Here is a 27,669-nt window from a genome sequence, read left to right on the forward strand (position 1 = left end):
ATGACGTTTTTTTCACTTAAGAAAAGTAAGCATAAACCTCTTATCTTACTTCTTACATTTCAGGTCAATTCAAATGCCTCCTTGACTGTGTCTTTGGCACAGACTCCTTACTGCAGGAAGCACAAATATGATCCCCAGAACCCCCTCTGTGCTCACATCATCTTCGTTGGGAGCATTGTAAAGGTGAGCAGCTGAAAGCTGGCACTGGGCAGGGTTGTGTGCATCAAATACAGATTTGTTTAATGGAGGGAGAGGAGAAAGGTGAGAAATTCTGCGCAGAAGCATATGCTGAGGTGTTGTGTGCTGTGATACCCAAAGGCCAGCTCGTAGTTTGTGTGAGGGAAAAAGAGTTAACCCTTGACTTTTGCAGGAGCTCTGTTGACATGCTTTTAGCAAGGAATTTGGGGAGACAATAATGCATGAAATCTCCCCAAATTCCTGTTAATGTGTTCTGAAACTAAGAAGTCTGAGGCCATTATTTTGGAAAAACCTTCGTATTTCATTCACATCTCTCTTGCTCAATTAAATTCTTTGGTTCAAGCAGTGTGACATGCCTGCTTCTGAGACTCTGTTGGAGTAAATACTAACCTGAGCTAAAAAGTTGCAGATATTATAGACAAAAAGTGTGCATTGTGTGATCTGGTGGCATTGCTGCCAGGGCAGTGTTCTTTTGTGCACCAGTATTTGGTGTCTTGTAGGAGGAATTGAGAACTGCATGTGTTACTCATTGAAGATCCTAATCCCATTATTTGGGATAATGATTGAGGATGAGAACTAGTCATCACTACTCTCTTACTTGATAGCCTCATTCTTATTTGGTGTTTTCACAGCTCTGATATTTGCACATGGCACTCAGCAGTCTTGTAGTTGCTTTCCTGAGTTTATCATTAATAATGGAGTTGATTTTATTTGGGTGGTTTTTCTTACTCTATACCCAGAGCTCTAAATGGTTGATTTCGCCCTTTAAATATCTGCACATTGTATATTAAGTGCCATCACACTTTTCAGCTTTCCTTCTCTGTAGATTCTGCTATACCATCCCATTTGTGTTTGTGTGTTTCTGAGCACAGTTGTATCTGTTTCTGTCAGTTTGAATGAGCACGTGCAGAGGAGGCGAAATTACACCTAAGACATCACATTATAATAATTCACCTAACATCCATACTTCTCTGTTTTGTGTTTTGTTTAAAGACTTATTCTTATGTTGATGAAATACTCTCTTGCTCATGCTAACTCTAAAAGCAGCATTTTGATTTAATGTTGAAATCCACTACTTTGTAAGTGTTGCCTGTCTCACACACTTGCACACCACGCTGAGGATGAGCAGCCTCAGCCACAGAAATGAGCCCCTTGGGACAAGACATGGCTGGACTAAAAAAACACATTGCAGTCAGCAGAGGTTTTTTAGCTAAAACTCATCTTTACCTGACTATCTTATTGTAACATTTTCCTGGTTTTTGTTCAGGTGAATGATTCAGAAGCAGACATAGCCAAAAAAGCATTATTCACTCGCCACCCTGAAATGGAAAGTTGGCCCAAGGATCACAATTGGTTCTTTGCCAAATTCAACATCACCAATATTTGGGTCCTGGACTACTTTGGTGGATTGAAAATTGTGACACCAGAAGAGTACTACAGTGTCAAGCCTTAGTAAGTACTGAAGTTTTTCAAGGCTAACTCTCATTATATTTCACACCTGTAAACTTCTTGTTGGTAACAGGGAGGAGTGACTCCTGTAGAACTGGCACAGTCACTGTCCTCTGTTTGAATTAATTGCAAGACTGATGATGTTTTGGTCTAATAATTAATAGTAGTGAGACTCTTCAGCATTTCTGAAGCTTTATTAAAGGGATTACAGCAATATTGCTGATACTTCCAAAAGAAAATTGCTGTTGAATCTGTCCTTATGATTTTGAAGAAATTGTCTTCTATTGTCTACATAAAACCAAGTCTTCAAAACTTTCAAATATATTTTAGCACAGTCAACATGAATTATGCATTCATTTCACTCTTATTCTTACTCCTTGTAGGTGGAAGAAGATCCTTGGTGATGCTGATATGGAAATGAATGACTTTGGCTGTTTCATGAAAGATTTATTTTTTTCTATGTAATGTAGAGCTGAATTAATAATATAATAAATCAAACACCTTGCATTGTTAATGAGCATGTACTACCCTTATGAAGCAGATTTAACTTCTCACTAACTTGAATTGTGTCACAATGAAAAATCTTTGTGCATAAGCAATAACTAAATTTTATTCACTGGATGTGAATTTGGAAAAGTGTCTGACAGTGTGCATTCAGAAGTGTTGTGTTTACTGGAATCTAAAGGATTAGTCCAGTTCTAAAGTGCCTTATTTAAATAATGTTTCTGAGCACTGTCCAATATTATTTTACTTTTAATACCAGTTTAGTTTAGAACTTTATGGTGAAGTTCTACAGGATGGCTCAGCTGATGGAATGGAAAGCATTGTCTGTATTACAGTGGCAAATGATGTGCTGAGTTTCCAGATCCTGTTAAGAATTTTCTCTGCACGCTGATAAACTCACTTTTTTGAGCCATTTTTCTGTTTTGTTGAATGTGCTGTAGAATACAGTTGTGTTCATGCCAGCTGTACTTATACCTCAGGATGAGTTCTGGGTAATTCCTCAGCTGATTATGTGCCCTGACTCTGTAATAGAAGCAGATCAGTAGTACCTAAAATATCTGACTCAAGAAGAGTAGTGTCTTGTAAATTCAGTGAGAATGTTGTGAAGGATAAATGTTTTCTGACTGAGATTCTGAAATACTCAGCTTTGTTAATCTAATCAAATGGCAATTCATCAGCTTTTGTGCCCCTCAAGAGCAGAACTGAGCAGATTTTGGGGTCTGGAAGCCTTAGACAGCAATTTTGGATTAGTAACTCAGGAATGAAAAAGAAGCAATACAACTTGACACAAATTTTTCATGATTTGTAGACAATGAAAATTAATGAAAGGTGTGCTTAATTATTTCTGTGTTAAAGTAAGTTACACCTAACCACAAAAAAAAACCTTTTTAACATCCTCTCCAATCTGTTCTGTGCTGAGTTCACCAGCACTAAAAAAGTATTTATGAACAAACAAGTTGATTTTACAGTGAGCAAATATTACCTAGTTGACCTAAGTAAAGAATTTAGACTCCTTAGAGGAGGCTGATATATAGAACAGTGGGATTTGTCATGTAAGATCCCTATATCTTAATGTTGTCGTTATATCACTCCTTTTCACAGATACTGGGATGATTTGTGAAAGTATTTTTATGTAACTTATTAAGAGTTCTTTCTTCATAAGGGGAAGGAAGCTATTTGGTACTGTTCTACTATTTTAAAACTAATTTAGGACTAAAAAAAACCTTAAAATAGAGAAACCTTTTTTGTTGAATAGGTAACAACATAACTTATTAAATAACTGATATTTAATGTGAAATTGGAAAAAAATTATATAAGGTATGACAGTTGTGAAAACTCAACTGAATCTCTGTCATGGACTCAATACTTTCTCTGAGGACACCTGACTGCATTACATGTAACCCTGTAATTTCTGATGTGTGAGACTGATGATGCTGGGCTTTTGTTAAAATTAAAATATTTTTTGACAAGTGGTTTCAAGTATTATTTATTGCATGTCCCAGAATTATTCTCTCCCTCCTGCTCTCTTTCATACAAGCACTCTCTTTTCAGTGTTCTTGTTTTACTGTTTCTCTGGTGTCTTTCATTCTTGCTAGAATTAATGGGGAAATGTCCCTACTTACACCTGCCTTCCCCTCATTGGTTTAAATCTGTGTCTTTGTACTTCACATGCTTTCCTGCTGTGAAATGAAAAATTGCAAAGGCAAATGCCATCATTCCACACATCCCCAACTTCCTTCTTCCACCAGCTGCTTCTGCACCCCCACATTCCATGGCTGGTAAGGCAGGGTGAGAAGCAGGAAAGGTCCTGACATTGCGTAAACAATAAAACATTGGTGTGTTATCAAGGTTGTTTTAAGCACAAATTCAAAACATAGCCCCAAGCAAACTAAGACAGAAAAACGCCAACCACAAAACCCAAATCTCCATCCCAGCCAAAACCAGTACACCACTTTCAAAAGTATTGCTTTCACTTGAGGGTTTGGTGTAGAATAAGCCTGGCTTTGTTTCTGGCGTTCTCCTTTTACTATCAATTCCCAAGTATTTTCTCTTTGGAAGTGGAAGGGCCTTTTTTGGTAACAGTAAGATCTTAAAACAGTTTTGTAATGCTACTGCAACAACTGTATATCATCCAACCCAAGAAAGTCATCAGCTGGTCCTATTTCTCACCTCTTTTCCCTGTGCTCACCTTCATTTTGTTCAGCTCATTCAGGAATTTGTTTGTGAGGATGTTTCCTTTTTTCCTGCCATCCAGGAGTAATACTGTGGCTTAGAACAGAAGAGGCTGAGTATAATCAATTGATACAGCTGTAAGCAATGAATCTGTTTTGATTTCTGTGTGTATCCTCTGCCAGGGCGTGCTTGGAGTACCTGAGCACATTGTCAGCAGCAGTGAAGTCAGCCTCCCCACCTGGGAGGCACCTGCACTCACAGGAATCTGACACGGGATAACTGCAGGCGCCTCACTAAGCCACAGGATGTTTGTTAGCTGGGAATCTAATAAGGGTAATCACAGCCTGTCATGTTCTGCTTCCTACTACATGTTCTTCCTTCTATTGATCTTGCTTTTTGATGTGTTTGTGTTCCTACTTCTCGATTTTCAATTTGTTTCTTGTGTTTTAAATGGAGGACTTGTGCCCAGTAGGCTCTTGCAACATCATTATGCAATGCAACACCATTACACAATAGATCTTAAATATATCAAGTATTCATTTAATCCTTTATTCAGTTCTCTCTGGAATTACTTTCTTAGCTGTTAATTATTGTGCCTGTGATTTTCACAATAAAATAGAGGTAGGTCAAGCAGAGTATCAGACTAACACAAAAAGCGTTACTCGTAACTTGATGGATTAATTTTTTTGCCAAAGGTTTTTCCTGAGCAAAAACATTGAATCGAGATAAAATACAATGAAGTGATATATTGTTGTTGAACACAAGAGGGTGCCACAGACTTACATTCGGCTGGAGTGTTAAATGTTTAATACTTAAAAGTGGTTATTGAATTCATCATAACTCAAAGATGCTGGAAAAGCAAACGACGGGGGCATAATATGAACAAATTCTTTTTCTACAGTGCTTTACATTATGAATGCTTCCCTCCATAAACACAGCAGCCTGCTGGCTGCAAAAAAAAAAGGAGCATTCATCATTTTTTTGTGTTTTGTAATCATTTTGTGCTATGGAGAGCTCAGAAGTAATATCCATGAAAATGATTTAAAGGTTTTTAAATTAAGTAACTCTAGTAAAGGAAATGGAGACAGGTATAGAATGCCTCGGAACATCGGCTGGGAGCAGCTGGCTCCAGACTCAACAATGGTTATTTCTGTCAAATCCAGAGAGAGGGTGACCATGCTTTGGTTTAGGCTTATTATGAGCTGAATTAAACCACTTGACTCTGATTTGTAATTTCCAACAGCTAATTAATTAATCTTGGGTTCTTCAAGTGGCCCCAGGCTGCCCTCCGGTGGTTTGGGCTGCCCTGATGATGTGCAGGTGTTTGGGTGATGAGGCAGAGCTGTGAAAATCCTGAAGCTTCCCCTTTTTCCATGAGGGCTGTGTTAGAGCTCAGGCTCTTGTTGCTTGCTCAGTCCCACTATCTTGGCCTGAAGTCTGACTCGAGTGTGGCTGACCCTGGTCACTGTCACCCAACCTCTGCTCTTCTCCAGGTACTGTGGGACTGCTTCTTTTGGGGTTGAGACCACTGCCCTGCCCTCCTTGCCAGCTTCTCTGCTTAGTTCTCTCTAATAATTGTATTTTCTCTGCTGGGGAGCTCAGCCCTTGAGTTTCTCATGCAAGCCTCTTGCAGTTATTCTTAGGGCTCTTTGACTTAAGAACTGTGTCTAGAGGCTTCCTCAAAGTTTCTAAGTTGAATTGGTGTGTAAAAAGATTAGGCTGTATTAATTCTGGGTGTAGGGGTTAATGTTCTTCACAGATTGGTTTTCTGTGGAAACAAAGCTTAAGTAACATTTCCGGGTACTTGCCTTTGTCAGATTTGTTTTTACTTTGTTGGATTCAGATTTGAAATGGCGAGTCTGACCTCAAAGCTAGCAAGCTCCTATAAATGTCATGACAACTGTGAGCTGGGGAGAGGAAACAAACCCTAGTTCGTATATATTAAAGGTTAAAAAGTCATATCTTGAAAATTTGAGTTTCATTAGTAGTGCTGATTGTAGAGCTGGAGTGCCCTGGCTGAGTGTGACAGGGTATGCAGCTAGTACCAGAGAGGGTGCAGTTCTGTATTGTTCAGGGGATATTAGGTTTAATCGAAGAACCTGATAGCTGCAATGATGATTCTCAGTTATTTTCTTCCTCTAACTCTTAATACCCTTTAAAAGCCTCAAAAATTCCCCATTACTATTTGCTTCTGATTCTTGCAAGTGCTAGGCTTAGTTTTGCACAGAATTTCTCCAGTTTAAACAAAAGAGATGCCACATTTCTGGTGGTGGGCCCAACAGCTGCTGTGGGTCTTGTGGAAAGAGGACAGTCTCTCCCTTGACCTCAGTAGTATTGTCAGTGTATCCCCACAGGTCTAGAACAACTTCATGTTATTTTTGCTACTGTCACTGACTCAGATTGTAAATTTACTTTGCATGATTACTTTTCCCTTCCCCATACCTATAAAAATGTAGATACCAGTTTGTAGCACTCATGTAAAATACTTGTACTCATCTTGATACCCTTAGATGACAGGAATGTTTTATTTGAAGAATAAGATTACTTGTTTTTAATCTGTGAATAATTAATTTTAAGGCTTTTTAAAATAAATCTGTGATTGCTACAAGCACAGAGTAACTTGACAAAACCAGACAGAGGGTGTGTGTGTACAAAGGGGCAGAAAGAGACAGTGTCAAGAAATAGTGTGTAATTGCATATCCAAGCGTGTATATTTATGTGAAAACATTGAAGATAATTTGTGTTCCTATAATGTTTTTATGCCAATAAAACCTGTTAAACATCTTCCAGTGTTAACAAGTAACTGTTTCTAGATTGAAAGGTGGTCGCAATTGTTTAGAGATAAGATGGAGAAATAGTTGCACAAACCCTGCATTGTATGATGATAGGAACATTGCACACTAATTTCCTGTTGTCTTTTAGCCAAAAAAACAGTTGCCTAATCAAGCACGAATTGGATTTTTGATTTGTTTTAAATTCTTAAATGAATTTCAGTTAATTTAACTAAGTTTTTCCTCAGGTAAGCATTTGAAACATGCAGAAGAGGTGTGTGTTAGGGGTAAAGAGGGGAGGAGAATAAAGGAGAAGTAGCTGCTTGCCACAGACCTTAAAATGTGGCTTTTCAATATTTTTATATTAATCAAAGGCATAACCTGATAAGTCATATTCTGTACAGCCATGCAAGAAAATACTGAAGGTGTTCTATAATTAAAAAGAGCATTTCGAGCATGTGCGTAGTGATAAGGTCACAGAATTTTTCTACATATGCTGCAATGTAATTGGGGAAATTCACCTGCAATTAACAGGGTTGTTGATGATGCCAGGGAGAGTAGCTTGAGTAACTGAAAAGAAAAGAAGCACTGTTCCTCCTCCTTAAAATATGATACAAGCAGTGGTCTCTTGAGTGCATTAACAACAACAAAATCCAGAGCAGATGATAAAAGTGTCACTGGGGAGGGAAAAATTGGATATTACAGATTCAGTAGTCTCAAAATTGAGCATTCAAAGAGGGTGCATTTTAACTTTCTCGTAACAACTCCTTTATGGGTTTCCACAAACCCTGTTGCACTGAACATTTTAAGACCATGGCAGGAAAAAGGAAACTGCCAGTCACAAAAATCCCTGAAATAATGAATAGAGATATGTTTTTGCAGTACATCAGGGCCTGTTTATAATCTCCCACAGGAAACATGCACTCCTGGCCATATTTGTCTTTGTGATCCTGCGCAGGTGCCCCTTTTTATGTTTGGGGTTTTTTTCTTGTTGCACTTGTCAGGGTTTCTATTTGCTCGATGCAGCTGCAAGGAGTAGTGACAGTCAGGTGGGTTTTCCTTGGAAAAGCAGTATTTTCATGCACAAAGGGCAGAGTTGTAGCAAGAGCAACTCCTTCTGTCTCCCTGTTGGGAGCTGCAAAGCAAGACCTGTAGTTAGACACTGTCTTCTTTCCAGCTCTCCATTTGCTGGCAAAAGTGCAGGGCAGGGACTAATCCTCTTGGAATGCAGCCATTACCACTAAATAAGTATTAATTGCTGCATTCCAAGGGGATTAGCACAGTTGAACCCAATTATGGCAAATCGAAGCTGCACTGTAAGGCACTACAGTGCATTGAGATGCAGTGAAGCAGTGTAGGACTGTCAGTCTCCAACATTTTATCAATAAAAATTGTGGGCTTATACACTATAAACAGCAGACCATTTCTTTTCAGTGTCTTAGGCTGAGTGGCATGCCTGGCTGGAAGCTACAGCCTGCTCACCAGTGAAAATTGTTGCTTTTTTTAACACCCATTATCTTTGTGTGAACATCTCAGAAAGGTTTTTAATACTTGTTGAGTTAATTATGGCACTGCAAGCATCACTCCCTGCTGGACCAGGGGCAAGGCTCTGCAGTCCGTCTGGATTCTCACATCTCTGAAGTCGGCCAGCTCCTCCATCAGGTGATGTAGGAATTAATTTTGCCTGCAAGTGTTAACTGTATCAAATAGGCTTAGGAGAGCTCCTGATAACCGACCTGTTCTCAATCCCAGCAGTCTGCAGTGATGATTACAGGCATATCTCTGTGGTAGCAATACAGGAGCCAGAGGGCAGTGTGTAGTTATATATTTTTTTTTAATCCTCAGCTTGACTGTGGTGTGGGTTTGTTTTTTTTTTTTAGTTTTCATTTATTTCCTGTTAAAACTGCAAACCCTGCTGCTTTTTTTTTTATAGTACAGTCAAAGCATAACCAGTAAGCGTGAAAAGGGAATGCTTCTGGGAATGAATCAGCCCCTTGCATTAGAGCTGTTCCAGGATTTTTTGTGTCCAGAGAAAGGATGGCATATGGATGCACAGAACCAGTTGAATGCCTTGACTACTCTATGAAAGATCTTATCCTTATGGATAATGAGCTGCACCTTAACCAGCATTAAACACACTGAGCTGTACTTGGGGACCACTTCAGTTCCCTGACCCATTCTGTTTCAGGAACCACAGATCAAATATTGCAGTCTTCCCAGTGCAGGTAATTCTTGAGAATGTGCTTCCCTCCACCCATATGTTTAGATGAAGAGTCAAGTTTAGCTGAGAGCTTTTCTTAACACAGCAGGAAGGGTTTTATATTTCCACTGTGGCCTTGTCTGTATTGAGAAAAATTGCTGCTGGTTCAGCTGAACAAGGGTTGGCATTCATTTCTAGTCCAGGGTTAACAAAGTCCTTACAATCTGACTGAAGTGAGTAAACTGAAACATCAGTATGGTTTAAACTGTTGGTAGAAGTGCATTTGCAAGATTGGCCAATGCACAATGTGGGCAGGAGGTGCTGAAGTTTTTATAGTGCTGTGTAGCTCCTGGAAATGCAAAGACTAGAAAGGCTGAAAAGAAGGTGACACTCTAAGCAAACCATTCCTCGTGGTAGAATTGCAAGCCTTATGAACACTGAAAAACTTTTTCCTAGAGAGGAGACCACTTCCCCTTTATCTTTTCCTCTACTGCTTGTCTGCATGTGATTTGCATCTCTCCCACACCATGCTTGTTGTGAGAATAATTCATAATACAAGCATGAGCGCTCTTCTGTATACTTTGATTATATTTGGATAATGATAAGCTTGCCTTAGTTCAAAAGCTGAGGGATGGGGAGGTGGGAATTTCTAGGGGCACTGTCATGCAAAGCCTTTTTCCAACTCTACCCACACTTCCAAGTGAAGTCCATATACTCAATTTCTCTGACCTTTCCCTATCTAGACATCAAAACACACTGGCCCAACTGCTGTTCTCCCAGTGTGCCTACTGTTGCTATTAATCTCTCTTTCTTACACAGCTCTTCATTTCTTTTCCTTACCTTTGGCCTCAGCTCTTTATTCAAAGTGATAATTTGCTGGCTTTCTGCCGGAGGGAGAAGCTATGATCAATAACAGGAGGAGACAGAGGTCAGTGGAATAGTGATGAGCAGTGCCATCTGCTTCTCTGGAAACACCGTTACCCAAAAATATCAATAACTAGGATGATATTTCAGCTTTTGGATAAGGCACCAGTGAGATTGAGGCAGCCAGCAGTGAGAGCAGGGGTCTTTTTTCTGCTCACTAATTCCTTGTTTCAGCCAATCTTCTGTCACACAGAGATGTGGACAGAAAGGGCTTTATCCAGCTTGCACTGGAATATAGAACGTGTACCTGAGCACAGCCATTTCTGGGGCTAATGACCCCTTGTTCAGGTTCAGTGCGTGGCAGCTCTCCTGGGCTGTGCTCTGCTTTCTGCCTGGTGGTGTCAGAGCCCATCTCCAGCCTTTTTTTGGAGCTTTTGGGGTAGAAGAGCCACAAAGAAAACCCTCCCCAGGGCTGGGAGAGAGCAGAGACTCGGTATCACAGAAGGGTATGCTGCACTATTACACCTGGTGCTAGACTACTACTAGGGTCTAGTACTTTTGGTATTGACTGGCACAGTATATATTTATTCAATTGAAGGAAGAGACTCTTTTATCCATGTATTAGCCTTATTACTCAAGACAGCAAGGTGAAGAATTTTGTCCAAGAACTTCAATTTACTTTGCCTTCAAAAGCCTTACCTTTTTGTGTGCACAGTAACTCTCATCCCGCCATACTTTAGGGAAATTTTTATCATCTGTTTCTGCACCTCCTGGGGATGCACATTCCTCTTTCTTTTCTAAGAATCAGAGACAGGAGAAAAAAAAATTCTGCATTTAGATGCTTGGACTTCCTCCCAGCCTAAGCTCTGCTCCTCAAGTGCATTTTTAGTATTACTGTTGTAAACATTAAACATTCAGTGATCTGTTGAGTCAGATGTATTTTGATGGGAGTGAGGCTGAGCTTTAAGCCATTAGGTTTATCTAAGCTACGTTTGCAAGCTTTTCTAATTCACGGTTGTCTAAAATGAACTTTCATTTATTAATGAAAAAGTGAAAATATAATCAAAGCGCGATAATGTGAGATTTCTTACAAAGTGGGAGTTAGAAATGAGTTTTATATTTTTATGAGTTTAGACAACTATATTGTTCAAAAGTGACTATAACTTACTGTTTTAAATTTCTATTTATGTCCTGTGCTGCACACTGGGAATAGTTGCATAAACCCCTTTTTGAAGTCAGGTCGAATTTGATACCAGAAAGAGATCAGCAGCAGCTAAGTGGGGATGATCTAGGAGCCATCAGACAAAGTGGAAAAGAAACCCAACTCACAGAAAAAGCCATCTTGCAGAGAGGAAAAGGATGAATAACAAAGGAAACCCCAAACATCAGTACCAAGAAGGCAAACCCCAGCCCTCAGTCAGAGGCTGTGAAGGCAGAGGAAGCCGGCAGGTGGACTCCGAAAGCCCTCATAGGAGCTGAGACTCTTCCTGTGGCGGCCACACACCAGCACAGCCCGAGGAGGAGCTTCTTCGTCTTCTTCTTCCTCTTCTCTCCCGTTCCCATGACTGTCTGGCCTGGCAAGATGAAGTGGAGGAGGATCGCCATCCTTGCCACGCTGCAGGCCCAGCTCCCAGCCACAGGTAAAGGCGGGCTTTGGGTTTGCCAGGGGTTCCTGTAAAGCTCTTTTGAGGAAAGGCTGTGGCGTTTCTGTGGTGGATTCACCACCATTTTGGTAGCAGGAGGTGTCTGTGTGAGCACCTCAGCCACGTCTGCCCCCCTGTGAAGGAGGAGGGGGATCTGCTGTGTTGAACTGGCCTGGGATAAAGAGGAAGGATGGGATGAGGGGCCCTTCTCCTGCTGGAGCGACGCCACAGATGAACAGTAACTAAACAAAGCTCCCAGGCCTCACCTGGGCCGCTTTCCCTGCGATTCCAAAGGGGAGGTTTGAGGCAGTGATGGAAAATTTGTCACACAAAGTAAGCTGCATAGAGAGGCTTCTCATGGAGCTGGGCTGCGGGTTTGTGGCCCACAGCAGAGCCGGCAGGCGGGAAATGGGGCACAGGTGCTGACAAAAGGGCAGGGCCCTTCCCCTCACGTCCCTGCCGTCTGCTCCTCTCCACCAGGCACAGCACAAAATGAAGCCATTTCTTCCTTTGTGTTATTTATTTGTGTGGCGCACAGGCCGGCCCCGCCTGGGCACTGAGCGGAGCAGCTTTGGTGTGCACAGATCTTCAAAGTCATGTTAAGCTTGAGGAGGAGGAATTTACTTTTTAGGAGCATAGTAGATCAAAAGGGCAACAAAATTTACGTCTGGAAAAGGCATAAGGTGAGGTGTGAATGTGCCATAGGCCACATCTGAGCTTGTGTTAGAGCCAAATCCTCTGGAAGATTTTCCCCCTCAGTGTATACTCTGGCTGTACTTAAACCCAGCATCCTCAAGAGCTTGGGTGACTGCCACAAACATTTTATTGGAAAGTTTTCTGGGGATGAGAGGAGGGTTTTGCAGGTGCTTTCTAATGCTGTGGAACCAGTCCTGGTGATCTGTGAGGTTTTTCTTTCAGGAGGGTTTTGAGGGGGTTTTATGCTCCATGGCAGGCCATGATTTGTGTTTGTCTTCCCTTCAACCTCTGGAACCTCTGTCCCTTTCTGATACCCAAATATGATCCTGTACTTTACACTTCTCATATTTTGTGCCTTGCTCTGTATCCACAGATGCATGTAAAGCTACAAAAGTATGAACGTTACTTTGGGTCAAAATCCATCTGCAAAACCATCTTTTTACATTTCCTCCCTTTTAACCTGTCACACAATGTCTGTGGTTCAGGCTCCTATTTGTGCATTTTCAGCAGAAAAGTTCGAAAAATATGTGATGCAGCTTGCAGAGGTCTCTGGTGCAAAGCTCCTGGGGTATTCACACTCACAAAGAATAAATGGTTCAAGTTTTGAATGGGATACTGTTGTCACTGATTTGGAGGTGGCTGCCTGTGGATTTCAGGGCAAGTATTTGTGATTGGATACCTATAATAGTTTGAAGTATAGCAGCATTTAGCCAAAGAGTGTAGGTAAAATAGAAGAAATATAAATCAAAACTTATGGAATTGTTGCCACATTATGGATACAGAATAGACAAAAGCGAAAATGTAAGTTCTGTCATGAATTTCATTCAACGATGAGACCAAACAGTTGGGTTTTTTAGCTCAGAGCTGTGAGCAGAAAGATTTTCTGCTGCCTAGAGTGTTTTCAAGCTTTCTCAGAGTTCACTTCTAGAAGGACTTCTAGGGAAATAACTTTTAATTTTTTCATGAAACAAGCTCAGACAGATTCAGTACAGATTCAGTAAGCTGCATTCCTTCTCACAGAGAGTTAATTCCACTTCACTATAAAGTGTTTGTGCTTATTCTTTAAAAGGGCAGCTGAAAGATGCCACTAAGATTAGTACTGAGGAACTTGCAAAGCTTTTCTTTTTGATCTTTGAGTTCTGAAGTAAATACATCAGGCATGAGGGAAAAATGTTTACAATAATTCTAGATATGGGCCATGAATTCTGATGCAGGCTTTGAATTTATTGGCATCAGACCACAAATTTCAGAATGCTCAAATTTGGCCTTTGAGCAATTACAGAGGGAAGGCATCTCACATTTTCAATTACACATTTTTATCTATACAGGTTTAATTTTCTTTATTTTCCCTCTTCAAAGGCACAGAAGTGTACATCTGGAAATCTAGCTGAGATACTCCTTTAACCCTCTGTAAAATAATCCATGAAAAGTAATAATTTTAATTATGAGCCGATGACTTTGTTAGTCATGTTGTTTGTTGAGACAAGAATATTAGAAGACTTGTACCTGAATATCACAACTAAAATGGCAAAAACCTTCATACAGTTGGCACAGCTTTTGCTCTGAAGCATGACAGACTTTGATAGCAATAAAATAGTCCTGTCAGCAATACTGTAGAGTTGCCCCCCTATTTTTTTAAGGCTGATGAGATGATGCTTTGATTTATACAAGCACACGCCACATGCGTGTATATAAATGTATGTGCAAGAATTTAAGAACAGCCCTCCCCAGTTCTACACTTCTTTACAGAGCCACTTTTCTCAGAATTGTCTGCTAAATGGAACTGGACAGTGCTCTGTTTTCTGCTAACTTTGTGGAAACTACAGCAGTGTTGGTCTTTACCAGATGTTTCTTGCTCTGCATATCTCTCTCTCCTGCCCATTGGGTTACCATGATGCCATCAGCCTTTTTTTAGTCAGTTCAGGGACAAATAATAGGTCTTACCATTACTTCTTTTCTTCCCTCTCATCAGATTATTTAGCTGCTCTGCAAATGACAAGATTTGTAAACTAGGAGTTGTTTACAAGCTGGTTTGAGGAATCCAAACAAGTAAATTCAGATTTTTTTTATACCATCCTCGTGTCCTTATGCACTGGCTTACGTTCTCTGAGCTGCGTTCTTGTTACACCTAGGGGGAAAAAAATTTAAAGGCTTAATTTTACATGTTTTATTTCTTTTATTTCTGCTGCCTGTTCACAATGATTCATTAATAATTCATGGAAAAAACCCTATGAACTGGCAGAATGGAACAAAATGTAGGCAATGTAGCCTTTCTTTGTAAAGAGACATTTGTTGGGCCCTTGCAGTGCTATGTTCAATTCTGTAGTGCTTGTTACAGAGCAAGTGCTTTCTAGCTTAACCCTTCCAAGCAGAATTCCTAATCAGTGAGGTAACAAATTAATGATCACATTCCTTTTGCTTTTTTTTGTGCACTAGATGGGAAAGATATACAAAATACAGAAGTCTATCTGCAGAATATATTTATATTTTTCCTCTCTGTGTCCTTCTTAAGTAAGACCATGTGGATAAAAAGCCAAAGTGGAGTTAAAAAAGGAGGTTCACTAGCAGCTTAAGGGGACAAGAATTTGGTGTCTAAATGAATATTCATGTGAGGAATGTTTTTGACAACCATTTTCTGTTGTTCACACAGACTTTGAATGGTGACTGGCATGCAAAATAATTTTTTTTCCCTTGCATATTTCCATTAGGAAATATGGGTTATTTCCTAACTCTTTCCAAATTCTAACCAAACTCCTTTTCAAAAAAAAAAAAAGAAAAAAATGCTTTTTTTTGCACAATTGCAAACAACCATCGACTACTCCTCCCCCTTTACAAGTAATCATCTATTTGAGTGTCTATACTGTATGTAGAAAGGTAAGATGCATCAGCTATTCTGGCAAGAAAATAGAGGATTTTTTAGATGGCATGAATGGAAGATGCAACTTTTTAAAAATACTTAAAATGTGTATTCTGCTGAAGGTATATACTTTCTCTGTGTGCATGTTAAACTCGTAAGAGTATTGTTGACTTTTCACTCTTCTGCTGACTTTGGTCAACAGATAAATTTAAGTTTCACTGCTGATTTTTTAGTGTTAAGAGAACAATTTATGCTATTCTAGAGTCTGTGGGAAGATGAAATTTTGCAGATTTTTCTGATTTGTGATGTTGTCTAAGGTAATATTTTGAGACTGGGATGAATATTGTTTTCTTAATTAACTTAAGCTCTGGTCCTTTAAGAAGTATATAGTATTTTTAGCTTTCAAAGTATGACAGTCCAAAGCAGGGTTTTTTTTCAGGAAAGCAATGAAAACATTTATCTCCATTCTGTCCTTTGATTTATAACTTCAAATATAACAGATAAAATGTGCAGGCAAACGAAAATCTTGGTTTGCAGTTCTTCGATCCGTTCACCCAAACACACAAGCCTTGGAAAACAGCAAAATGCTTGTGTTCAGCCCCAAACAGTGGGTACATCCATCTTTGTGGAAGTTACACTTTTTTCAGTCCTTTGCCAATATAACTATAAAAAATAGAAGTAGAAACCAGCTAGTTCCTCAGACTCAGAGGTCACAAGCACTGGTGAGTGCAAGTTCTGCTTAAGTGATAGAAGCCACCTCAGTCTTTGAGCCATGTAGGTTGGAAGTATTTTAAGTCCTACAAGTTCCCTAGGAATAAACCATCAACCTTTGGAAGCCCATTGTGTATTTTTTTCTTAATCCTCTGTTATATATCTGTTAAACCTTACAAGAACAGCAACTCTGGAGTTTTCCATCGTTCTGTGCTTTTGGTATATGGCAGTATGTTAAAGATGTGCTTGTGGAGCCTGATGAAATGCTTGTACTATCTGGCCTATTTCTTTCGTGAGATGTATCTGTAGTGAAAACTTCACCTCTATCCTGACTTTTTCCAAGTAACAGACCATTCTTTTCAGTTTGTTGTATTTTTTTAAGTGAAGGAGAAGTCATGATGATAACACAACTCTCTGAAAACTCAGATAATGCAGAGGTGAAATATATACCGAATTAGAATTCAATGGAAACTGACAGGGGAAAAAGATTGGAAAATTTTCAACAAATGATAGAATAAACAGCAGCAAAACACACTGAATAAGTCTGGAGGGTGGCCATTTGTAAATACTTGTGGGCTATTTTGTTTTGTTTGGTTTTCTTATGAAATCTCAGAGTATATGATTTATCTACAATTCAAGCTGCTGTCTTAGGTGAAAATCTTAACTTTCACCGCAAATAAACTTTTCTAGTTTCCTGGTAATGTTTTCTAGCTTGTAAGTTAACCTTGAAATGCAAGCCTGCATGGCTCCAGAAAAAATAAAAGAGAAAACTAGCTATAGAACTTGTCACTTATAATTTTTTTTTTTTTGGGCAATTGCTATGTTTGGTGGGGAGATAGCATGCTGCAGTGCTCATGGTTACAAACACTAAAAATAGTTTCCTTGTAAAAAAAAAAGCACATGAAACATTTTGACCTAGAGAACACTTAGAGAAAATTTCCTAAGACCCCTCCAAGTTTGTATAATAAAAATATATCAATTTTATTATTTACATCAGAGTAATGATCTGAAATGCTTTTCTAATGGAATAAGGTGCAATATCCAGGAAATGAATGAGGGAGTACTAATTTGGGCGGTGTTTTACTTCAAGTAAGCGTAGGCTGGCCATTGGATAAAGACTAATCTACTAAAAACCCTTTTCCTGGTTGTTCATCCAAATATCATAATGAATTTCTTCCAGACAAGAGCATGGGTGTTTTGCATTCATTTCACTTAGAGTGTTGCTGTCGTTTGTGTGACAGCAAAACGTGAAATAAACAGAGCCAAATATTTATAAAAACGCTTCCCAGATATTTAACACATCACCGTGTTGTAAATTCATTCCAATTCCCCATGGTGTGCATCTCCTCACAAAGCAAACTGAAGTTTGGGGGAAACAGAACAGAAAAATCTCCAGGCGCTGACCACTGGATGGGTGGGAGCAAATCGAGGCTCTTTGTGTGAGCGTGTGGATTTTGGAGCAGGGCTCAAACTAATGAGGTACTTTGTTTTCAAAACATTTATTTTGAGTTAGTTGATGTAAAAATCCAGCTCAAACTAAAATTGAACATCCAATATTTTACTTCTGAGCAGATCGATCTGAAGGAAGAGTTTGGTATAATCTGACAATGTCACTTTTTAAACACTCAGCAAACTCAACTTCCTAATGGTGGATATTGTGCATTTCTAGGTATCAAATGTTCATTTTGTCACTCAGAAATAGCTGAAAATTTTAATGATGCCTTTAAAAAAATATATATATATATATAAATTGGATTCCCGAGCTGGGATCTTGCAGCTCACAATTAATGCAGCAGAATTTTAAACATTTGCAAAGAAAAATTGTAGTGAGTATCATATTATATGGAGTTGTAAAATAAAATGGTTACAACATTTAGTCATTTGTTCAGTTGCATATCAGCAACCTTCAGTCAGGGAATCCCACATCAAGTCTTTGGGACCAGAAATTATTTCTGTTTTGATCCACTCTGTGTTGTTGCTATTTATGTAGTTTCCCATCCAGCCATGTGAAGCCAACTCTAGGAAAGAAAGTGTTACTGGAATTTGGATTTCTCTCCCTCTCTTCCTCTCTCTCATGGATTGTAATCTCTCCATGATGCAGATTTGCACAATGTCATCACTTTGGGCTTTAAAGTAAGTAAAGTAATTTCAGCAGCACTTTGTGCATGTGTGCAGGTGTGTTTCTGGAGATGGCAAAAATAGAATAAGTCTTACAAGTTGGATTAATAATCACCCTCTAAGAGAAGGAAGATGGGATACAGACTGAGAGGAATACTATATTGTTGGTATCTTGTAAAAAACCTCTACCTAAAGACAGTTTCTAAGAAGCAAACAAATAATTCTTATGAATTATTATGAGAATAGTTGCTCCGTTCATAAAATGTCATCTGTGTAGCAATTTAGTATCTTTGGATAAATTTTGGAAGAATGCTGTTTAACTCCTAAGTATTTCTTTTTAACAACTTGCTGCTAATGTTCAAGCTTCATTTGTTGTTTTATGTTATTTTATGATTTATTGCCGAGAGGTAAAATACCTGAGGTAGTGTCCAGAGGGGAACTCATTCTGAAAGTCTAAGTCATTATAGGCTAGAAACTCTTAAGGCAAATTAAAATAAAATTATTTTCAAGAAAAGTATAGGGAGGCAGTGCTGTTTGAAGTAATGTAAGTGTACATTTTTCTGTTTGATTTTTTTTTGTTACAACTTTTAATTTTCTTATTGCTCAGGAAATTTTAAAAAATCTTGCTATTAATATTGGTTCAGCACTTAATAGTCTGTTGGAATTTGAAGAGATACAAATGCAACACAACCAAAGTAACCCATGTGATAATTAAATGGAGGCTTATGCTCGGGAAGGATTTAACTTCATCCTTGTTTGTTACCTGCGATTTTTTCCTGCTTATTTATCAGTCACCTCTTCATTAGTAAGGGGCTTCTGGTTCTGTCAGTCTCTTTCAGGACATGTAAATTCTCTGCCTAAATTTTTCTGAGGGGTTTCTCTGTTGAGTGATGTGGAAGAATGAAATATTTGCAGGTGGTAATCTCAAAGAGAATTAGTGAAAGTAAATGAGAAAATCTTTCAGAGTAGGGAACGGGAATCACTATACCCCATCACTTGTTGCCTAATTTTTAACTTCTTGAAACTATTGATCTTTTAAATGTGAAGTTGAGCATGCATGTTTTATGAGCATAACTATAGCCAGCAAGCCAGAGAAGATAAGCAAGGTTAACCCATCTGGATTTCAAGCAGGTCAAAAACCATTCCGGTTACTTTAAAAAATGAGCTTCTAATATATACCAGAAAGGTTTTCTAAAATTTACCCTCTCCGAATACTCATCCAAAAAGGAAAAAAATATCTCTAAAATCTCTTGGATAAAATTATTTTAATTATGCTTTCAACAGGACCCATTCTCATTTTCATTGGAGCAGGGAGCTGGTGGAAGCTTTGCCTACCCGCACCCCGTGTTCTGGATGAGCGGAGTGGTGCAGGGAGCGCTGATTCCCATGGCACAGAGCTGCATCCTGCTCCATCTGGGTCAGGCACAGATGGGTGGCCGTTCACTGCCGATGAGCCGTAAAATGCCCTCATCTGAAAGCCCAAACCATCCCCAATTTTGGCAGATGTCCCCTGTTTTCTGCAGCAGGCTCAGTACAGTTTGCTGACAATCCGTATTTCTTTTTCTCCAGAAAATTATTCCTAATTTTATTGGAAAGAGCACACCATTGTCCACTGTTTTTTTTGTTTGTTTTTTCTCTTAACACAGCAAGTTTGCAAGAGAGAGTAATTTTTTTGAGGCTGTCTTGATGTGATCTAAAGTCCTGATGAAGACTGTTTGTAACTTCAGAATTATGGTCCACTCACAAAAGTTTGGAAAGAACTACAGATCTTCAAGAGTTTTCCTTTTCTTTTTCCAAAGTGGTTTACCTAAAACATAATGAAATATTCAATGTTGTGCCAACTGGAGTAATTAATTGACTTTTTTTTAAATTTCCACAATGCGATCCATTCTGATCACATCTCCAAGTGTTTCTCCTTGACTCAAACGTTTAAAAACCCCAAAATTCTCTCACAAAATTACTTACTTCTAGAAGAAGCAGTTTTAATTTATCTTGGTTTGAATTCTCTCCTAAATTTCAGGTGTCTCTAGTATAGTGAACTAGGCAGAAGTATTATTTTCTCTCTCCTATTCATGCAATTCAATTAATCTCGTTTTTCCTAATAATTCAGATGTTATTTCACTACTTGACTCAAAACCCAGCTGCACTACAATGTATTTGTTTCTGCTGTTAGCTATGTCTCTCCTGATGGAAACGGAGAACTGCTTATTTTCAGGTTTGAGACAACTTTTTTTCTTCTTCTTATAACTCTCTTAAAGAAGTTAGGAGAATTGCTTATTTTCAGGTTTGAGACAACGTTTTTTCTTCTTATAACTCTCTTAAAGAAGTTACAGATATGAACCTTCAGCCCTATCTTGTGGTAACATCTTTTCCAAAGTGTTTTTCTCTGATTTTATCTTCCTCAGCTGCAAAGAAGTAGCTAACAAGTTTGCCCCCTTTCTCGCTTGCTCTTCTTTTTACATCCTGAGCCAAATGTTTATTTGTTAGACATAATGGTTGTAGTAGAACAAATATCAGGTTTAAAACAGAGCTTAAAGGGAAGTAATTTCTGCAAAACTTCAAAATACTTTAACACTTCCCCCCTCCCCACCTATTTTCTATTAGGTTAATCAGAACCCTTCCAAAGTATTTTTGTCAGACACCAAAAAGTCAGTGAAATTTGTGTTCTGCATTGGCAAGAGGGAAATGCAGATCCAGCTCTTTATTCTGAATGATTTGGAGCAGGAACTTGAATGGGGCTCCCACATGCTAAGCCATTTGAGAGACTCTTGCTGATATTGTTGAGAAATTCTAATGGAGTCCAGAAAAATTCCTTTGTTAAGGGGCCATCAGAATTTGCTCCTGATGAACTTGACAAATCTACTAAAAAATCTCAGCCTCAGCTGTAGTATTTTACAGAATCAGTTTAATCCTTTGCAGTCAATTAATGGAGTATGTGTCTCTAAGAGTTTTCCCATCCACACTGGCAAAAATTGTTGTGCTCTCTTTAGTGGCATCTGTATTCCAGCAAAACCAGGATCACTGAGCAGGTTCCTATGTGAGAGACTCTGCAAAATGGTGCACAGAGGTGGGGCTGTTCCTCATGCTTGGTGATATAAAAATAGCATTACTATGAGGACTGATGGTATATGTTTATATATGGATGGTTCTGCCACTGCTGAAACCACATGAAATTATACAGGACTGAAAGATTTAGAAGGTGGATAGCAAATCTTAAAGATATGCAGGGGTCTCAGGCATTCAGCAACACGAAATTTGATCAGCAGAGGCAGTCTGAGAAAGCCCAGCACATGTGCTGACCTTTCCTGAACAGAAGGATTATCTGGAGGGCTTCAGGTATTTAAAAAGGTCTGGCAAGCAGTATCACCTCTAGATGTGCTGTGACTGTAATGTGGGGTTGGTAATTAATTTCTGTCAAACTTTCCCCTTCTAATTAGTTCATGTCAGTGTTTTAGTAAGTGCCACTTATTTAAGCATAGCTAATTTAAAACTAATTTGGCCATCTTGCTTTGGCAGCTGCCCAGTGGTGTTAGCAGGAGTTTTACTTCAGACTAACTGCTTGGGCATTTACCCAGCTGCTCGGCCAGACTTTTGCAGCTCACACAAAGATCTGTGCTGGAGGAAAGGTGCTGTTATCAGACAGCTGGAAACCAATTTAGTGATGTTTTTGTGAGCTGCTGCCACCTCCATAAACACTGCAGTATGTGCCAACCACTTGGGAAGGAGAAAGTTTCTCATTCTGTGCCTTTGGCTTCAGTGGGGTCTTCTCTTTTGAAGCTTTAGGGTCACACTATAATAAAAACAAGATAATGTTCAGCCTCATCCACAGTTAGAAGGTATCTTAGGCACAAGGAAATGAGTGCCTATAAATAGTTAGTTATATTATCTAGCATTTATTTGTCAATTGGCATGTATAAGTGATTATACAAAGCAGTTTAATGAAATCTGTAGTTAAAAAAGGTATAATTCCTAAAGCGGTTTTGTTTTGAGGTTTTCATCTTTAACTCCTCATTATCTTGTTTTGTTGTAGTTCTGATTATTTTGAAGGTTTCTTCTGGTGTTTTTTAATCCATCTGATTAGGAAGATAGCTATTAAGATACTAAGAAAAATCAATATGAATGAAATGTAACATTTTTAAATCAGGCAGTTCGAACTTTGGAATCTTTTTTGAAGGATTTGTAGATAATTCTGGCAATTCCAATCATCCCCAATGGTCTTTCTCCTGTTAATAAAACAGTGCTGGTTTTTAGATAAGGCAAGAAGATAGAAAAATGGGGTTGCAGGTTTTGTACTTGTGGTTGATGATTTACTCTGCAACCTTTAGAAATCCACTGGAATGTGTGTAGGCTTTCCAATAAACTGGAACAATAAATTCCAGCTTAATTCCAGCTAAAATGGGCCACATTTTGGCCTTTTTTGTTAACTGTATATTACTTATCTGATTGTCAATACACAAAGAACACTTAAAAATTATTAACACACATGGTCCTGAAGACTATATGGTACTTTAGAATTTGATTAATCAACACAGAGGTTTATTTGCGTATTTCATGATGGTGTTTTGAAAGCTGAGATCTGTCAAGCATCCTTTGGATCCTCCAGAGCAATGTGCTATATATATAGGAAATTAAATGAGAAAATTATATATAGGAAATTTAAATAGTGCCTGCATCTAATTTGCTGCTACATTCACACATACAGTGACATGTCCTGCTTACAGGACAGCCTTTAGTTGCCTTGGGAAAACAGACGACTTTTTCCCTTCCCACTCTTTAAAAAGCCTTTGTAATTCAAAACTCAATTGAACTGATGAGAGTAAAAAGTAAAATAAAGATTAAGAAAGTAAAATTAGTTATGGGTGTGCTGTTAGACTTCCTCAAGTGGGGATAGAGAGAAAAAAATAATGTCTATGTGTTATTTCACAGATACAAAGAAGCTGGAGCTCTTTAGGAAATGTGCTTGAGAGCTGTAGAACATTTATTGCTCTCCACACAACACATTTATCTGTCACAGCTCCTAATGTGATGGTGTTTAGCCTGGTTGGCAACCAAGTGTTGTTGTTTAGAGACAGCCTTTCTGAGATCACAAAAATACAAACCCGATTATTCTAGCTACCTACTGCTTCCTCCTGCAGGAGCATCTGTGCTAAGACCTGACAATTGTAATGTCTAAATATCTCATTTAGGCTAATTAAAATGTGATAATTTGGATGGGAGTAGTTCTTGCTGTTGCAGTGGATGTTGAAGCTCGGCTCTCAGCCGCCTGCCTGCCTCCCCCTGCATGCTGCTTTCCCCCAGGTAGCCCCTGGCTGCCGAGGATTTGCCCTATGCATTAACTATTAACCAGGCATCAAGGCAAGGCCCTCCTTTGGGGATTGGCCGCAGTTTATTTGCTCTGAGTGTGTAGAGCTCTGTTGCCTCGGGCACCAAACAGAGCACCTTGGTCTTGAACTCGCTGGTCTGGGGCTGCTGAGGAGCGAAGTCGCCTGAGGGGAGCTGTATTTCAGCAGAGCTCTTGTTCTGCCTGCTTGGCTTATCCAGGGTAATACCTGTAACGGGGCTGGGAAATGCTCCACACCTGGCATTTCCCTATTTTCTGTGTCATGTGTGTGAACCAGACAGGCGTGAGTTTGACTGAAAGCTACTTCAGGGTTTTGTTTTTCCCCCAAGCCTTTCAGTCTTGGTGTCTTAAGCTGAGAAGGAAAAGTGTGAAATATTTTTAAGCCAAGTGGCACTTTGAATGGAGTTTACATATAATTAGTCAAAACATTGCCTCTTCAACATCTGTATGTAGCATTTAAAAGAACACCCACTTGAGTATTCATGCAGGGTATGATTGCTGCCTAAAATACACTGGGGGAGAGAAGATGAAATGAAAATGAGAATATGTGTTATAAAAAAAAAGCTATAAACTGATTGCTGAATTACCTCAGGAGGACCAGAAGAAGGATTCACACTATCCAAATAGCTTTGGCATAGGGCAAAGGGGGTAAGAACTCAAATCCTTACTTGGGAACCAATGGCTGAGTTTATAGAATGGACATTTTCAGGTTGGCTGTAGGAGCCAAAGTTTGCCAGACAGACCTTCCTCAGTCCTAATTTATGCATTTGAGAGGTGCCTAAGAAGAGCTATGTTTGATCAATCCCATTACAGACATATTTATGTTAATTTAATGGCTAAGTTCCCATGTGCTCTTTGGTTTATCAGCATGAAAATGTGTTCTATGTCTATTATCTAAACCATTTTTAAATGTAGGTTTCACGAGGATCAAAGATGATCTTTAGGGTTTGTTTACTGCAGCCTGGAGATATATTAAAATTACAAAATCTATTGATCACCTTTCATCTCTTATCAGATAAACAGCAGTTTCCTGTGAGTAAGTGAAGTTCTTCTATTAGATACATGCAGCCCAAGGTGGAGGGAATAATGTTTTCTCAGCAGGTGCCAGGAATAATGGAATATTTCTTTTTTTTTAAGCTTTGCATTACTGTTTCAAAGGCAGTAAGGGCTATTGCTGCTGGAACCTCCTCTGTTTTTCTCCTACTTCTTTCCTTTTTACTAGCTGGATTTTGTGTTCTGTAATCAAATGGTGTGGGTATGTCTTCCTAGTTATTTACCTCCCCACCATCTGAGATTTATTATCATTTCTGTAATAGTAAATGGTTGGAAAAATGCAAACAGAACTTGAGAAATCCATAAATGTGAATTCATTAATATCTTTTTAACTTTCATTCAATTTGTCTTTCTCTGACCATACTACGTCTATATCCCTGGATGTTCTCCTTCACATATATTTCCTGTATAAGAAAAAAAGGATCTGTGTGTGTGCCTGTCATCTTTTAGAATTACATTTTTGGAACTTTAGGGCTGGCAAATTTCCTGTCTTTAAAGTACTGAATTTGTTGAATGACAGGAGTAACAACTTTGATATTGAGAGATGTATAACCTCCCTACTGCAAGAAAGATTTGGTTAAAACTCCTGCTGCTTCAAGAGAATTTAAAACTGTGAGTGGAAAAAGGAATAGTACAGATCCTTTTGATGGAATTGTGAGACACAAGTTGTTTTTTTTTCCCCCTGTATAATCCTTTCATATAGAGGGTCTCTGAACTGTCAGCAGTGCGGGAAGAGCAATGGTTGTTGCAACTAAGTTTAAAGAAAGGACTTTTCAGCAACCTTCTTGCTTGGGTTCATCAAACAATGATGGACATGAATATGTTTAATTCCTGAATTTTTGTTGCTGATGACCCTCTTAGCCAGCTTACATATGAAGATAATGCAGTTCTGTGACATGCAGTTTGTAAAATTTACATCAAGCCCCAGTTTTCTGAATAACATGTCTGAAGCTCCTGGTGCAGTAGCGACTGCCTGTGCAGTTACCATTAAATACAGACAGCTTGCCTGTTGAACTCAAAATTTAAGAAATAACATAATGTGTTATTTAGATTCTTCTTCAATCAAATGTCTGAGTTCATGACAGGAGATACTTAGAGAGCTGATCATAGCCATGGCAGTCCTGTCAGCTCCAGAAAGGTACTGATGGCTTGTTCTCTTAGGGGAGAAATAAGTCAGGAGAGCAAACCACTAAACCAGCACCGTACAATGTGGTGGCTGTGTGTATGAGAGTGAGACATACTGGAGTGCAAGGAGCAAACAAGTCTAGGTGTCTGTGCCCTCTCATAAGGGAAGAGTAGGGGTGATGCTCTGCTATAAGGAAATACACCTCTGCTGTGTCTTTTTTGGTCAGAGAGGCCTGCTCTTGTGGTTTATCCCAAGGTGTAGCTCATTGTTGTGGTCATGTTCCTTCTTGTCCAAGAGAGCCACTGCTGGTGGGTGGGGTGTGTGGACTCATGGAAGGACAGAGGCCTCAGTGCCCAGTTCAACATGTGAGATGTCACCTCCATACCCAGCATTGTGCATCAAAAAGTGGCTGTGTGAGTGCTGAAGGTAGTCTAGGTTGGCTACACCAGACTGTTGGCCCTTATCAGCACCTCAGCAGGTATCAGTGTTGCAGTATGAATGGAACATCTTTTAAAAGCATGACCACAAATGGACTCTTGTGAAAGCAGACAGAGAGAAGCCATGGTGCAAATTAGTCAAGCTATGCTAAAATTAGCTTCTTGGTAGTTGACATTACAGTAAGTCTGACATGTTTTGGTCTTGCAAGGCAGACAGGACTGTGATTTGTGTCTTTACCTCATCCCTGAATTATGTGATAGCCTTTGGTTTTGGCTGGGCTGTAACGTGATTTGGGAATGTGGCTTGACATCATCTACTCTGCAGAATAAATGATGTTCCCAGCATGTCTGAGCAATTATCTGATGAGTACCTTATCCTCCTGCACTGAAGACTATTTTTAATCTTTTAATGAATCAGCACTTGCTACTCATCTCATTGCTTTCATTAATCTAAGAATTCCTTAGGAATTGGAAATACTTCATAACCCATAATAGGTCCTCACCTTCCTCTCCTGAAGTAGTATGCTCTTGTAATTTCTATTCTAATGTGGTAAATCAAAGTGCAGAATGGTTAATTGTTTTTCAGAAAGTCTCTGTCAAAGTCAGCAACAGAACTCCCACTTGCTTTATCCATTAAATAACCATGTTTAATCTTTCCATGCTTGAATTCATGGTGAACTTATGAATGGAAAACCAGACTAGAGCAGGAAAGAAACTTTTTATGTAAAAGTATACCTCAGGAGCTTTGCTCATGAGCTTTCAGCTAAAGCAAGGGGAAGTTGTTTCATGTTGCTGGTTCTGCACAAAAACTGCTATATAAGTAGAAACTCATATTAAGATAAGAAAAGTATCTCCACACAAGCTGTTGCAGCAAGAATGAAAAGGAATGGAAGAAAAATGCAGTGCTGAAGCATGTAGTAGGTGAGTTGTAAGATACTCTGCATACCTCTACAACCACCAAATTGAAAGAAATTTTAAAATCATCAACCAAAGCCAATCTGATTGACAGCAGTTAGATATATCTAAGTGCCATGTCCAGCATGGAAAAGCCCAGACATAGCAGTATGACACAGAATATGATTAAAATCCATTTGGTGACTCATAACAGGATGCTGGGAATGCTGAAATTTTACTAAATAGTAGAGTCCAAAAGGACATGTGCAAAGAAGATAAGGAGTAAATGAGATACTTCAGTGAGGATTTAGGTTAGGATAGAAAGGGCATTGGAAAAGCCTTAACTGATATTAGATACGAGGTTTGAGTGTGGTTGTTAATGTGGTGCTCTCTGTGATACTACCCCTGTTACTGGCAATGCTAAAGATGTGCTGAAAACCACAAGGCAGCAGGATTCAGCTTAAGCAACCATCTGTTGGATGGCAACAGTGAAGCTGGCTTTACCTTGGAGGAACTGGACATCAGCAGCTGACATTTGAAGGGGATTAAGATGAAAACAACCTCCAAAAAACCTGCCATGAATGTGTTGTTCTGCAGTGAGCTGGCAGAAGGGTGTTATGGCCAGGAGGGAAATC

The 27,669-nt window shown here is 39.1% G+C and overlaps 2 protein-coding genes across 2 annotated transcripts in view; both read left to right on the forward strand.

The window, feature by feature from the left end:
- On the forward strand, positions 1-1,651 carry CREG1 (cellular repressor of E1A stimulated genes 1). The gene is made up of 2 exons (XM_031058111.1): positions 1-183; positions 1,466-1,651. The coding sequence occupies exons 1-2, from the start codon at positions 1-3 to the stop codon at positions 1,649-1,651; spliced, it is 369 nt and encodes a 122-aa protein (XP_030913971.1).
- Positions 1,652-11,524: 9,873 nt separating this feature from the next.
- CD247 (CD247 molecule) overlaps positions 11,525-27,669 on the forward strand; it is a gene marked incomplete at its 5' end in the record, with an annotated part of 45,582 nt that continues 29,437 nt past the window's right edge. The window contains 3 exon segments of the mRNA XM_031058112.1: positions 11,525-11,636; positions 11,639-11,687; positions 11,689-11,798. Coding sequence (XP_030913972.1) covers positions 11,525-11,636; positions 11,639-11,687; positions 11,689-11,798 — 271 coding nt within the window.

Source organism: Geospiza fortis, unplaced genomic scaffold (assembly GCF_000277835.1).
Source record: "Geospiza fortis unplaced genomic scaffold, GeoFor_1.0 scaffold72, whole genome shotgun sequence".
In the NCBI taxonomy this organism is placed as follows: domain Eukaryota; kingdom Metazoa; phylum Chordata; class Aves; order Passeriformes; family Thraupidae; genus Geospiza; species Geospiza fortis.

Bases quoted from the DNA above. Each gene is read 5' to 3' on its own strand.
- CREG1 (XM_031058111.1), top strand. From the start codon at position 1: ATGACGTTTTTTTCACTTAAGAAAAGTAAGCATAAACCTCTTATCTTA. The intron at 184-1,465 runs GTGAGCAGCTGA...GTTTTTGTTCAG, and splicing joins TCGTTGGGAGCATTGTAAAG to GTGAATGATTCAGAAGCAGA.